We start from the raw sequence: 15,007 nt of genomic DNA on the forward strand, positions 1-15,007 counted from the left end.
AACTAAATGTTTTTCTATCTGGAAAATGGATGAGCAGGAACGGACCCCACCTCCTCCGCCACAACGCCCCGACACTCCTGTGGAGCCGCAGGCTCCCTCCCCAGAACTGGAGCAGCCTCCGGCACCAGTACAGGAGCAGCCTCCGGCACCAGTACAGGAGCAGCCTCCGGCACCAGTACAGGAGCAGCCTCCGGCACCAGAACTGGAGCATATCGTGAGTGAAAATCCACTTAACTTACAATTCAAATTTGAATTCTCTTAAACTTTTAAACTTTTAAACTTGTAAACTTGTAAACTTGAAAATTTTTAAACTTTTAAACTTATGTGGCTGATTTGCACTTTTTATTGATCAATAATTAATAAAAAAAAACTTATTTTATGTATAATTTAACCATTTGATGAATGATTACAATCTTTCAGATTGATGCTGCGCCAGTATTCGAAGATGTAAGTACCCAACTGAATGATGAATAATAAATTTCAATTCAACTGTCAATTCACTAAGTTCCTTTTCATACATTGCTGAGTTGATGAAAATCATGAAATCAGCTCAATATTTCTTCTACGAGGATAGTTTAACAGTAGGATTTATTGGGGACCCTACTCTACTCTACTGTCGCTGTTCCAACTTCATTTATTTGGATTAAGGTGATCATGTGATACATGATTCTGGTACAGAATTTCAAGAGAAAATGAATGGCTTAAATGGCTTTAAAAACATACTAATAATCATACACATACGAAATAAATGAATACAATTGAAAACGTGGCAGAACAAAATTTTTTGTTGAAAATTTGAATTTCAAGTTGAAAATTTTTTTGTTATGTGAGTAGATGATACAATGAGTGTTTCATTCAGCAACACTTGGAAAAGAGAAGAAGCTAGACTCCACTTGTTCATTTCATTTTTCCATTATTTATTATTCTATGAATGTGAATAACTTTGGAATGGTTTGAGATATCGATGTGCAGTCTCCGCCATTAATTTTCTCCTCAAAATTCTGTACCTAGATGTTGTATTACATGACCACCTTCCCATTCGAAAAAAATTCGGATTCAAAATTTTAAAGTGACAGAAAAGTGGTTTTTCTTTCAATTGAAAATTGATACTGTATCATTTATGGTGATACTGTTTCATATGGGATGATACTGTATCATGTGGGATGATACTGTATCATTCAAGGTGATACCATAGAGAAGAGGTAGTATACCCTCCTCACACACCGGTATATTTTCTCTGGTATCACCTTTAATGGTACAGTATCACCACCAAATGATACAGTATCACCACAATATGATACAGTATCATCTACACAGACAAGTTCTAGGTGAGGAGTTCTATTCCTCTAGATTATTGTGATGTTTACATTTCAATTTTTTTTTGTAAAAATATTGGAGAAGACAGTTTTGGGCTATGCCTGTTGTCTTCTCCCATTCATATTATATGTTATAATTATGATTTGTGATTGTCAATGAAATAAATAAATAAATCAGCTAGAAATTTGGAACATGGAAGTCCTAGTACACCATGGGATATCTTCTTATGCTATCTTTTCTCTATGATATCATTTTAAATGGGACAGTATCACCAAAAAATGATACAGTTTAATCACAATATGATACAGTATCACCACAATATGATACAGTATCACCAAAATATGATACAGTATCATCTGAACTTGTTAAACAACACCACAATTTGATACCAAAATTCCAATCTCTGAATGAATTTCACAAATCATGGGATATCTTCGTATGAAATCTTTTATCAAGGGTGTTAGGTGGATCATTTCAATAGTGTTTTTTCCAAAATAAAAATGTTTTGATTTATTTATTTCAGTTGGAGGAAATGGAGAGGCAGAGAAGGGAGAACGCGAGGCAGGACGCGCTGTTCTGTCAAGCGCTCTGGCCTGGCCAGAATCGCGTTCTCGTAAGTTACTGATGATATCTCCTATAGCACCTAATAGACACTACAGTTTTATAATACTGACTAGCTGTCAGGCTCGCAATATCCGTCTAGCCAGGGGCCTGGACCCCCGGGACTGGATCGTCCAAAAATTAGATCAGCGGGCTCCCTTCGCTCGCCTGCATTTCCCATTTGAGAATGCTTCATTTCATCATCCCATCAAAAAGTCAAAGTACTGAGAAAACGCAGAAAAGCTGAGAAAAACGTTGGAAAAAACGCTGATTTTAGGCGTATTTTTCATGAAATATTGAAGTCACCTCATCACAAAATTTTTAGACCTCTGTACCAAATTTGAACATTTTCTGTCTATTACTTGATGAAAGAACTGAGAAAACGCAAAAAAACTTTAATTTTGGGGAGAATATTATGGGAATTATTGTACTCCAGTTCAGCGTAATTTTGGGCATATCTTTGGCGTTATTGCAAATTCCTTCTAACACAACATTATTACACCCCAGCTGAGCTTCTGTAGTGAATTTGAAAATTTCCTGTTCATTTGTTCTCGATAAAGCTGAGAAAGCGCAAAAAACGCTTATTTTGGGCGTATTTTTGACGTTATTGCAAATCCTTCTAACACAACTTTATTACACCCTAGATGGGCTTCTGTACTAAATTTAAACATTTTCTATTCATTTGTTCTCGATGAACCTGAGAAAACGCTAAAAAACGCTGGAAAAACGCAGAATTTGGGCGTATCGTCTTTTGAATTTTTCCAAATCCGTTCTTAGTGCGCCTCTAAAGGGCCAACTGAACATACCTTCCAAATTCGAACGTCTTTGGTCCGGTAGATCTAGTTCTGCGACTGAGTCAATCAGTCAGTCAGTGAGCGAGTGAGTGCCATTTTGATTCTATATATAATTGATATAAACATAAAAAATGGAACAGACAAAATATAAAAACACTATAATCTAGAAACTCACATTATGCAGGGACTTCCTATGGCCAAGCCATCTTTTTCAACTGATGAGTGAAGAGTGAAGTAAATCATAGAGTTTTCGTTACTCTATGATGAGTCGTAGTGCTGTATATAATACCTGCACTGTGGATCAGGGAATGTTATTGTCATAGCGTTCGAGGACTTCCCAACTGAAAAAAATCAATATTTTTGATCATATTATACAAGGATTTTGTACCCTTGTTTTGTATCAGAATCATCCATTTGATGCACTTAATTCCTGGATTTCCTACAGTGAGGTCCATGTTATAATGGCAGTGGAGGAAGATAGGAGAACAATGTTGCCGATCCACACTGTCTTGTCAATATGCCTTCTATAGACGGTAGCTGATACAGGTTTATTGATGTAATATTAACCATTCATCCTCGTTCAAAATAATCAATTATATTTTATTAGGCAAGAAATTATATTTTTCAATAATATTTTCATAATTGAGATGAAATATTTTGTTAATTAATTATTAATTCTACTTTGTTAAAAAACGATCTGGCAACAGAGCAAAGCGAGATATAGCGCTATCCACTTTGTTGAATGATAGCAATACCATTGCTAATCAATCACTGCCATTATAACGTGGACCCCACTTTGGTGGGGAGGCACCTATAAGGACACCTTAAGGATCAACATTTTTAACTTTTGACACAATGGCCCACATGAATAAAACCAGAGCAAATGCTCATGAGCAAGAGCATGGAGCATAAGGTTTTGCTCATGAGCAAAAGGTAGAAGCAAAGGCATTCGCTCTCATTTTCATATGAATAAGCTTTACCTTAACTCTTACCTTATGCTCCTGAACTCTGGAGCAAATGCTCACATATTTTAAAGATTTTTCATCAGCTGATTCGCTTTTATAGCCTTTATTTGTTTTTATAGCTTACGGAAGCGCTAAATATGCAAGTAGGGTGCACCGCTTGTGTTTGCGTCGTCTGCTCTGTTTTCAATTTATGATTATGAATAGAGTTTTAGGTTAGTTGAGTTTAGAATTTTGAAATAATAGCGTGAAAAAATGTCATCTCTATAATAATCTTCAGCATATTCTTATAATAGCAATAGCCTTCTTATAATCGTCTACACTTTCATCATTTTAAATGCCTATTTCCTATTTTGTGTTGGCTATCTTTATAACAGGTAGCTATCTTTTGTATTTATTCTTTTGTAGGGATAATGGTGATTTATATCATGGTTGAATCTAAATAAAGAGTTTTATAGTTCTCAACTATTGGTTGTGATCGTATCTGTTATAGTTTCCTCTTCCTCATACGAATTAGTTGAGCCATTTTACTATGAGCAGAAGGTGATAAGCTGCCCTAGACTGGACTCACCTTTTTTGAAGCATTTTCTTCAAAAGTTGAGCAAATGCTCTAGTTTATTCATACAATTTTGAGCAAAAGCTTTTACTTCTGAGCAAATGCTCAAACTATTTTTTTGATCAGCATGAGCAAAAGGTTTTGCTCACGTTTATTCATTGAAAATGAAGCAAATGCTCCATATTTTAGAAGTATAAGCATATGCTGAACTTTATTCATATGGCCCAATGATCCTCTCGTACCACAGCTTACCCTTCCCAGCTCCTTCGAAGGGCTGCAAATGCATCGTCTATCATAAGTGGAATTTCAATTTCAATTTCCCAGCAGGTGTAATGCACTGTAAGGTACCACCAACCTAAGGCGTTGCTCAACTGTATGGATGAATCTGTGTATTATTATTAAACTGAATAGCCTAAATTAATGTTCTTTCTATATTCTATTCTATTTTTATCTTTGTGTTCAGAAGAGATTTATTCGATTTGTTTCATCAATTCTATTGTAATTTTTTCTTTGTGTTCAGAAGAGATTTATTCGATTTGATCCATCAATTCTGTTCTAATTTTTACTTTCCTTGCCCTATTACCATAGGTAAGAAGAGTATTGCTTTCCGAAAAGAATTAAGGTACCCCAATTTCTAAATTTCTATACGTTTCAAGGTCCCCTGAGTCCAAAAAAGTGGTTTTTGGGTATTGGTCTGTATGTGTGTGTGTATGAGTGTATGTGCGTCTGTGTACACGATACCGGTATCTCATCTCCCAATTAGCGGAATGACTTGAAATTTGGTGCTTGAGGTCCTCCCCCTATAAGGATCCGTCACGAACAATCTCGATCAAATGCAATTGAAGATGGCGACTAAAATGGCGAAAATGGCCAATTATCAGGCTTCAGATACAATTTGAATAAAAAAATTCGAGTGGAAAAGATTGAGCATGAAAATCTCTACAATTAATGTTAAGTAGCATTTCCACCTAAAATTGAAAATAAGCACGAAACTCGAGAAAATGTGATTATCCAATAATTGCAAACTGTTGGCAACTGTTGATTCTATTAAATAATTCACTATGAAGAGATAGCAGACATCGTGTGTCTCCAGATTTATTGTCCTGTCACCAGCGGCTCAGATCTTTGAATAGTAGACTTGAGATGTGCGTGCACACTAGCGACAGGTGATCAATTTTCATAACGGCAAGGACAGTTGTGTGAGTGCGCCACTCCAGATTTTTTATCTCTGTGATCAGAAGAGATTTATCCGATTTGATCAATCATTTTTTATTTATTTTTTTCTTTATAGGCTCCATACGTTCCGGCGAAGCCTCCCACGCACCCCAATTCTCCCACCTTGGATTCCCCCAACCCACCATTGAGTTGGACCCCCTCCCCTCCCTTCAGCCTCTTTTCCGCGCCGCCAACCCCATCGCCGCCACCACCAGCCAGGGGGCGAAGAGGGGGAAGAGGACGTCGTAGGGGACGCGGCAGCCGGCGGCGTTAAGTGCTAAAAGAGGGAGGGGGTCTAGAGTGGAGGAAACACCCTGGCAAGTGGTTTTTATTCCAAATTTGTTCTAATCTTTTATTTTCCGTTAAAATACTTGTGGTGGTGTTGATAGAATTATCCTTCCCCTCACCATTTACAACCATTTCACCCTTTCTAAAAAAAAAATTAGTAGATAGAAAAAAATATATATTTAAAATTTGTTTATTTAATTATCATTTATTTCAAATTAAAATATTATTTTATTAATTTATTCACATCAATAATTATTACATTTTCTCTTGATACAATTTTTTTATATTGATGTCAATTTTATTAAATTAGATTGAATTAAATGAAGTAGATATAATTCACCTAAAATTATTTTGTTTACAATTATAATTATTAATATTGTTGATACAATTATTTATATATTACAATTCTCAAATTTCAAATTTATTTGATAATGAAAACGGGATTACATTTTTTAAAACTTCGAATTTGTTGGATAATTGAACAAATGTTATAGGAAAAATGGGCTACCATGACATCCAATCAAATTCCAAATTAATTGGAAAACTTTTGAGAAAAATATTATTTTCAAAATCAAGCTAGTGACACACACTTTTATTTTTGAACGTTTGATTTTTTGCCCTTCTTATAAAATCAACTAGATTCAACGGAGCTTGACAAACATTTTATGATCTCATCATTTTTTTTTTGCCAACTCCTGTCTAATCTGATAGAATTTAATATATAAGAACGGCAAAAGATATGGAAGTCCATAAATCTATGTGTGAGTAACTAGACTTAGTGTCGGTTGCACAACACCTGGTTAAATTTTAATTGTGATCAATTTCACTGGAACCAATCAAAGAAGCCTTTTTCAAAGAAACCTTATTAATAGCTCAATACTTTTGTTGACTGAACGGCAAAAGATAGGGAAGTCCATAAATCTATGTGTGAGTAACTAGACTTAGTGTCGGTTGCACAACACCTGGTTAAATTTTAATTGTGATCAATTCTACTTGAACCAATCAGAGAAGCCTTATTGATAGCTCAAAATACTTCGGTTGACTGTTGTGAGAATGGCATCTATAGCATTGAAACTATTGCTTTCCAAACTTAAAGAACAACTATTGTTTGCCTCTAGAACAAAACAAGAATCTGAGCAAATTATCATTTTTGTACTATAATTAACAGTGAATTTTTCATATAACTCTAAAAAATAATATAACTCTCTATAGCATATTATATAACTCTCTATAGCATTGAAACTATTGATTTCCAAACTCAAAAAACAACTATTGTTTGCTTCTAGAACAAAACAAGAATCTGAGCAAATTATCATTTTTGTACTATAATTAACAGTGAATTTTGCATATAACTCTAAAAAATAATATAACTCTCTATAGCATTGAAACTATTGCTTTCCAAACTCAAAAAACAACTATTGTTTGCTTCTAGAACAAAACAAGAATCTGAGAAAATTATCATTTTTGTACTATAATTAACAGTGAATTTTTCATATAACTCTAAAAAATAATATAACTCTCTATAGCATATTATATAACTCTCTATAGCATTGAAACTATTGCTTTCCAAACTCAAAAAACAACTATTGTTTGCTTCTAGAACAAAACAAGAATCTGAGCAAATTATCATTTTTGTACTAGATCTATAATTGACAGTGAATTTTTTATATAACTCTAAAAGGTTGAAGGTAGACTAAACGGGAACTATTTCGATCTCAATGAAACTATTCCTTTCCAAACTTAAAAAACAACTATTGTTTGCCTCTAGAACAAAACAAGAATCTGAGCAAATTATCATTTTTGTACTATAATATTAACAGTGAATTTTTTATATAACTCTAAAAGGTTGAAGGTAGACTAAACGGGAACTATTTCGATCTCAATGAAACTATTGTTTGCTATTAAAACAAGAAAATTTCTGAGCAAATTATTATTATTTGCACTTTTTTCCATAAAACTATAAGCATAGAGAAACAATAACGTAAGTAGATATCCCATGGTATAGTGAATTTATGTCGCAACTTTTACTGTTATCTCAAGCCGATTACTGTCGATCATTGTCAATTTTTACTGTTTTGTTGGGGTGATAGTGTATGAACGGCACAATTTGAGAGACTACCAGCGTTTGCAGAGGAAAGAACTATGTGAACTATCGGCTTGAGATAACAGTGAAAGTTGCGACATAAACGCCCTATACCATGGGATATCTACTTATGCTATCGTTTCTCTATGCTATAAGTAACTGTTGAACTAGAATTATTCGTTCTCAGAATAGTTCTGATTGATAACCTCTTTTCCGTCCTTCCAGACTTGGACTACACCTTTATAATACTGTATTGAACGTTTATACATCCATAAGTCATAACATTCAATGCTTATTTATTCAATCCTTGTTTTATTTGTTTATCATTCACAATCAACTCAAGGACAAAGAAACAACTACAGTTTTGTTATAAGATAGAACGACTAGCAATCAAATTAGTGACTAGACTAAATTAGTTACAAATTGAATAACTTGCAGTCATTCCTGTAACATAATTATCGCATGAGCCACTCTTGGATGTTGGATCATTATTATTCTCGATTCTCTGAGTTTTCCTTGAATAAAAAACTCAAATTAAAACTAAAATTAAACTCAAATTAGATTTATCCTTTAAACTCAAATTGAAACCCATTTGATCAATTCAAGGATGTTGGATGTTGGATCATTTATTCTCGATTCTCTGAGTTTTCCTTGAATAAAAAACTCAAATTAAAACTAAAATTAAACTCAAATTAAATTTATCCTTTAAACTCAAATTGAAACCCATTTGATCAATTCAAGGATCTTGACATGTGTGCCAATAATACATCAAAACATCAAATTATCTTCAGATAATTATATATTTATTTTTTTAAATTATAAAAAATATCCACTAGCAAACCATTTTTAAGATTGCTGCGATGCAATCACGGCTGTTGTGGAAGAGATTTTAAATTGTGGGCCATAAAAATGAATTTATAAATTTATCATGATCTATCTATAATATAAGGAAAGAAACGTCTTTAACTTGTAGATCCACAGGATAGGAAATCCACCGATTCTTGCATCATCACATCTGAAGACTAAACAGACTAAATTATCACGTCTCAACTGATTAACTTGAAATTTTGCAGAAATACCGTATTCAACGAGGATAGACATACCGGTAGGCTTATTTTAATTGAAATTTATCATCAATTATTAAAACACATCTATTAAGTTTGTGAATCAAAGTTCACTCAATAATTAAAAAAGCCCAACCAAACAGGTTTTTTCTGTAGATTAGTTAGTTGCGTGCACGGTACATAAATCTGGTTCAAGACCTATCAAACCCATTCTGAAACTGTTATCATAGAGAAACAATAGGGTAAGTAGATATCCCATGGTATAGGGCGTTTATGTCGCAACTTTTACTGTTATCCCAAGCCGATTATTGTTGATTTTTACTGTTTTGACCGGGTAAGAATGTATGAACGGCACAATATGAGAGACTACCAGCGTCATAAAGCTTCACGGGAAAGAACTACATGGACTATCAGCTTGAGATAACAGTAAAAGTTGCGTCATAAAAGCACTATGCCATGGGATATCTACTCACGTTATTGTTTCTCTATGCTGTTATGAAGATTATCCACGTGATTTTGAACAAAATAATAGATAATTCTATCAACTAGGCTACATAATTTTGGAAAGAATAATAAATTTCCCTATTATCATAATTTCCCATCATAATTTCCCTATTATCATTCCCTATTAGAATAAAATAATCATTTCCCTATTATCCAAGTAATTTGAGCAGAATAATGAATCAAATAAATGGAAATAGTGATTATTGAATAATGATTCTTGCATCAATGTAAATCTCAAACAGAATGACATATAATTATTATATTTTTTCATGTATGTTGGAACTACAGAGATTTAGGTTAGGTTAGGTTAGGTTAGGTTACAACTAAAATTTTCCTCACGGGTTCAATATTAAAATTGGATTGATGAATGAATCATAGGCTTGCGTTTTATTTGAGGACGTTTCCATTGATTCACAATACTGATGTGTGATCATTAGGTTTTATTGAGAACATAAAATAATGTCAGTTCAGATTGACAGAAACAAAAAAGTGTGTCATGGAAAATTGAAAAAAAAATCCTGCTGCATTTGGGCTCATGATAATTTCAAGTTTTCTTCCCCCATTGAAACAATAGAATGTTGTCTACAATATGAAACTAAATCAGGAAATTGAAAAAGTTTTGGGCAATAGCCTGTTTCCGATCATTTGTGCTAACCTAATAAATAAATCAATAAATATTGGAATAAATTCTATATATTAAAATGAAAGAGGCTGTAAGATGAATTACATGGAAGGAATTTAATTCATAGAACATTTTATCATGTTCCAGTGTAGCCTAGCCAACTATAATATTATAATATTTATTAATTTTTATGAAAAAAAAAAATCCTGCTGCATTTGGGTTCATTAAAGGCTCATGATTAGGCCTATTCCAAGCTTTCAGCTTCCATTGATGTCTATAATATTGGAATAAATTGTATACATATAAACCATTGAAATCATAGGCTAGATAGGTAAGATAAAATATGCCAAATGGAATAAATTTAATTCATAGAACATTTTCTTATGCTACAGTGTAGCCTAGCCAAGTACAATATTATAATAGCTATTCATTTTTATTAAAAAAAAACTGGGAATCAATTCCAATATCATAAATTTCATTGTGGGCTTATGAATATCGTAAAAAATCCAGAACCTCTAGTTCAATTCAGTTGAAATTTTCATGAAAACTATTACCAGATTCTCTCTGGGAGGTATTTCCATGGAGAAACAATAGCGTAAGTAGATATCCCATGGTATAGGGCGTTCATGTCGCAACATTCACTGTTATCTCAAGCCGATTACTGTCGATTATTGTCAATTTTCACTGTTTTGTTGGGGTGAGAGTGTATGAACGGCACAATATGAGAGACTACCAGCGTCATAAAGCTTCACGAGAAAGAACTACATGGACTATCAACTTGAGATAACAGTAAAAGTTGAGACATAAACGCCCTATACCATGGGATATCCACTTAATATGCTATGTTTCTCCATGGTATTTCTATCATGTCAAGTGTAGAATATTATTTTCAGTAGGTAGGAGAAAGAAGTTTCATATTTATTTTCAGTAGCAGAAATTGCGTTTTATATTGGGTGGATCCTCAATGACACATATCCTCAAAACTATAGGGTAATAATAATAATGTAATATAATGAGAGTGATCCTCAAAACTATAGAATTTACTGGAATTGGGAAGTTAGGAATTTTGTGAACAAATCTAGAATCCTTAGTTCAATTCACTTGAAATTTTCATACGAAATATAACTATATTCTCTCCATGATCTGAGACTTTCTCTCATGTTCAAGTGTGGAGCTTCAAAATAGCCTATATTTATCTATTTTCTCTGAGAAAACACTGAGAATCGCTTATAATATTGTTTAATAATTATTAAATTAGGAAATCGAAAACAATTTGATTTACAGGCAACTTGACCGATTCTCATTGCTACGAAATTCAATGTGATGAGAGTTCTGGATTTTGATGTTTGTGAATATACTTCTTCTAAAAAGCGAATTTAGGCTGAATACGAAAATGTTGTGGTAAATGTTATTACTTACTACAATCTGATTCCATCACTGAAGATGTCATAATCAACTTACCTGTAAGAAAAAGAGAAATAATTTAGAAATACAGTAATAATACTTCTAATATCGAGTTTATAACGATAGACTTTTTTGTAGAGTTTGCTGCATTTGTAAAATTTTAAACCCATCCGTTTATTTTGAAAAATTGATAAATAAGATAGATTGTATATCACTTTCATAGAATGATGGGTTTCTATTGTAGGCTTATCGGCTATGTGAAGCACATTTTTTGTCGACTCATCTTTGACTCATATTAAAATAAAAAGAAATTAAAAAAAACATTTGTAGACTATAGCTCATTCTGAACTGATCCATTCATGGGTCTTTTGTGAAGATGCTTCCCATGGTGGAGAGTCTTTTCCCGTTAGTTTCAGCTCTATAACTTAGTAGAACTCTTTGAAATTCAAATAATCACCTATTTCCACTCTATTATTTCCAGTTATATTGCTCCATAGAGAACTCATTGATAATTTTAAAATTAAAATAACTTGCTATTTCCACTCTACCATCCTAGAACAACACTCTAGTAGATGGTTGAGGATTTCTACTATTGGTAAATTGTTCTATTGATTTCTCAGTTTTCAATATTGATTTCTCGGTTCTTCTATAACTTTGTAGAACTCTTTGATATTCTTGGAATTCAAATAATCTCCACTCTATTATTTCCAGTTCTATTGCTCTTTAGAACTCTTTGATAATTTAAAAATTCAAATAACTAAATATTTCCACACTACCATCCCAGAATACTCTTGCAGATTGTTTAGGATTTCTATTTTTGGTATAATGTTTTATCGAATTTCTCGGTTTCCTGCTATAACAGAGCTTGACATCCTGATGCAAAACGACGGAGGAATTTATAAATAACAAGCACATTATGGAACCCTATTTTTAAATTCAAATTACTAAATATCCTCACTCTACCATCCTATAACACTGTAGCAGATAGTTTAGGATTTCCTCTATTAGTAAAATGTTTTATTAATTTCTCGGTTTCCTGTTATATCGTCAGAGCTCGATAAAAAACGTGGGTGGGATTTGGAAATCTATCAAGCACATTTATAGAACCCTAGTTACAATAAATTCGAACCAACAACATTCATATTTCGTCTCCTCTCTGTCCCTCAATCAATCAATCAATCCCTGTATTCAGTCCATAGTTTAGTGCTCCACTTCTTCTGAAACACTGGAGAATCACTCTCATTATCTCCTGCAAGCAAAAACATCCACCGATATACAACAGGGAGCTGATTGATATAGAACTTCAAGGACTAACCTGGACTGATCTATATTTTCTCAGGTCTCTATGTAGTCCATGATTTTGTGCTCCAGCTAAAACATGATTCTCCGGTAACATCTGCCTTCCTATGTAGTGCTTAATATTTTGTGCTCTACCCAAAATAATTCTCCGTTAACATCTGCATCTGGAAGAACCACTTCTATTTTCTGGGTCAGAATAATTGATTCGCTGAGTATATAATAGTGCAAACAATCAAACAGAAGTGATCAAAGCAATATCTCAAATTGTCCAAAACAGTCTAAATCATCTGCTCATGGATATAATGGTGACAAAAATCGGACACAAGTGTTATTCAAGCAATATCTCAAATATATGAGTATTTCTGAACTTTTAGTTTTTTTGTGTTTATTGTCCAAAGCAGGTTATGGATTTAATAGTGACAAAAATCGGACAAAGGTGTAATTTAAGCAGTGGGCTATCTCAAATATGCTGGTAGTTATAAACTTTTCGTTATTTATGGATTTGTGTTATCTATGAATATATTATTGCAAACATTCTCGTCATAGAGGGTGTCATGTCTCAAATGTGCGAATATTTTTGAACTTTTATTTATTTTTGTTTATGTATGGATTATCAGTGCAAACTTTCTCCGTCATCTTTGTGTATTTGTGTATATATTCATGGATTTATGTGATAATAGTGCAAGCAATGTCGTCATGGAGGGTGTCTCCCATATGTGCCATGTCTCAAATGTGCGAGTATTTTTGAACTTTTCGTCATTTCTGAATATATGGATTCATGGACATATTAGTAAAAACTCTTTCCGATTTTATGTGTGAATATTCATGGATCTATGCTATTTATGTATAAACTAGTGCAAACAATCTCGTCATGGAGGGTGTGTTCCATATGTGCCATGTCTCAAATGTGCGAGTATTTTTGAACTTTTCGTCATTTGTATTTAACATTTCAAACAATATCAACAAATATTGTCATTAGAGAGCGAAAACCTAACATTTACTTCCACATAAACCCTAATTATTCAACATAACCTTTCAGGTTAAGTTCATACACTAGACAAAGTGAAAACTTGCAGATCTGGGGCATTCTCGCCATTAATTGTGTTCCCTACTACATCCTATATTGTACAGAATACAAATTCAGATAGTTGATACAAGATGACGGTAGATCAAGGAAAATATTTTTGAAAAATTTGAGTTAGAAAATTCATACACTGGACAAAGTATAAGAACTCGCAGATCTGGGGCATTCCCGCCATGAATTGTGTTCCCTGCTACATCCTATATTGAACAGAATACAAATTCAGATAGTTGAGACAAGATGATATATAGATGATAATTTTACATCAAAGAAAACAATAACAGTATTTTTAAAAATTTTACTTGGAAAATTCCGGCATCTGTGAGAGAGTAGGAGGGATACAAGACAAGTTCCATGACAAAACAATAGGTTTTCAGATAAAATTTAGGAAATCAGGGAATTGTTTGTGGGGGGGTGGTTGGGTTATTTAGGGGCCAATTATTGAAATGGGGTTAGTTAGTTGCTAAGGGGGTCAGGGTGGTGGAGGTCAAAGTTCAGGCCTCATGTCCCTCGTTCTACCGGCGAAGTACCCCAGGCACAAAGTTTACCGGGGTCGCTCTGTGCCCCAGCAAAATTCGGCCCAATTCTCACTGCCTGGGATGAGCTCTTTCTAGGCACCAAACTTGCCTCTAGTGTGTCAAGAGGAGCTTCCTGCGCACATTCGTGCGTCGCAACTGTACGTTCTGGAGCTTCCTGTCGATATGCTTGGAAATACATCTTCTTCTCTTCTTTTCATCTATCTTCTTTTTTCCTTACTATCGTCCTGCTTTATTACGTTTCCTCATTTCTTTTTTATTTTTTTCTGTTATCTTCTTCTTCCTCCTCCCCGTACTTGGTCCTCTTCTGCTCCCTCTCTACCCCTTCTCCAACTTCCTTTTTTGTTTCTTCTCCTCATCCTTCTCCATCTTTTCTTCTCTTCCTTCTTCTTCTCCTCCCACTCATTTTGTTCCTCCCGTTCTTCTTCTGAACCTTCTCCCTGATTGGCCTTCACTTTATTTGCTTTTCCCACTACTTACTATACCACTATCCAATAAAACTATAGAATTACCATGGAGCTATACTGTGGAAACTATAGGATTTTCTCGATTACAATTAACTATTAACTTGAAGCATACCTTCAATTGAATTACTATCTAATGTATTATTCCCATCTATGAAGGCTCATAAATATTTCTATCCCTATTTCCCTCTTGGGTTAGAAAAATAATTATTATATAT

At 33.7% G+C, this 15,007-nt stretch overlaps 1 protein-coding gene across 3 annotated transcripts in view; it reads left to right on the top strand.

The window, feature by feature from the left end:
• LOC120353892 (pollen-specific leucine-rich repeat extensin-like protein 3) overlaps positions 1–2,413 on the top strand; it is a 56,853-nt gene extending 54,440 nt beyond the window's left edge. For 2 of the 3 annotated variants that reach the window (XM_039439331.1, XM_039439332.1), the window contains 3 exons: positions 38–214; positions 421–447; positions 1,841–2,413. In XM_039439331.1, coding sequence (XP_039295265.1) covers positions 38–214; positions 421–447; positions 1,841–1,942 — 306 coding nt within the window. In that variant the 3' untranslated portion in view covers positions 1,943–2,413. The remainder of the gene's footprint in view (positions 1–37; positions 215–420; positions 448–1,840) is intronic. The other variant, XM_039439333.1, reaches the window with a different exon arrangement.
• Positions 2,414–15,007: the final 12,594 nt, after the last annotated feature.

Source organism: Nilaparvata lugens, chromosome 12 (genome assembly GCF_014356525.2).
Source record: "Nilaparvata lugens isolate BPH chromosome 12, ASM1435652v1, whole genome shotgun sequence".
Classification (NCBI taxonomy): Eukaryota; Metazoa; Arthropoda; class Insecta; order Hemiptera; family Delphacidae; genus Nilaparvata; species Nilaparvata lugens.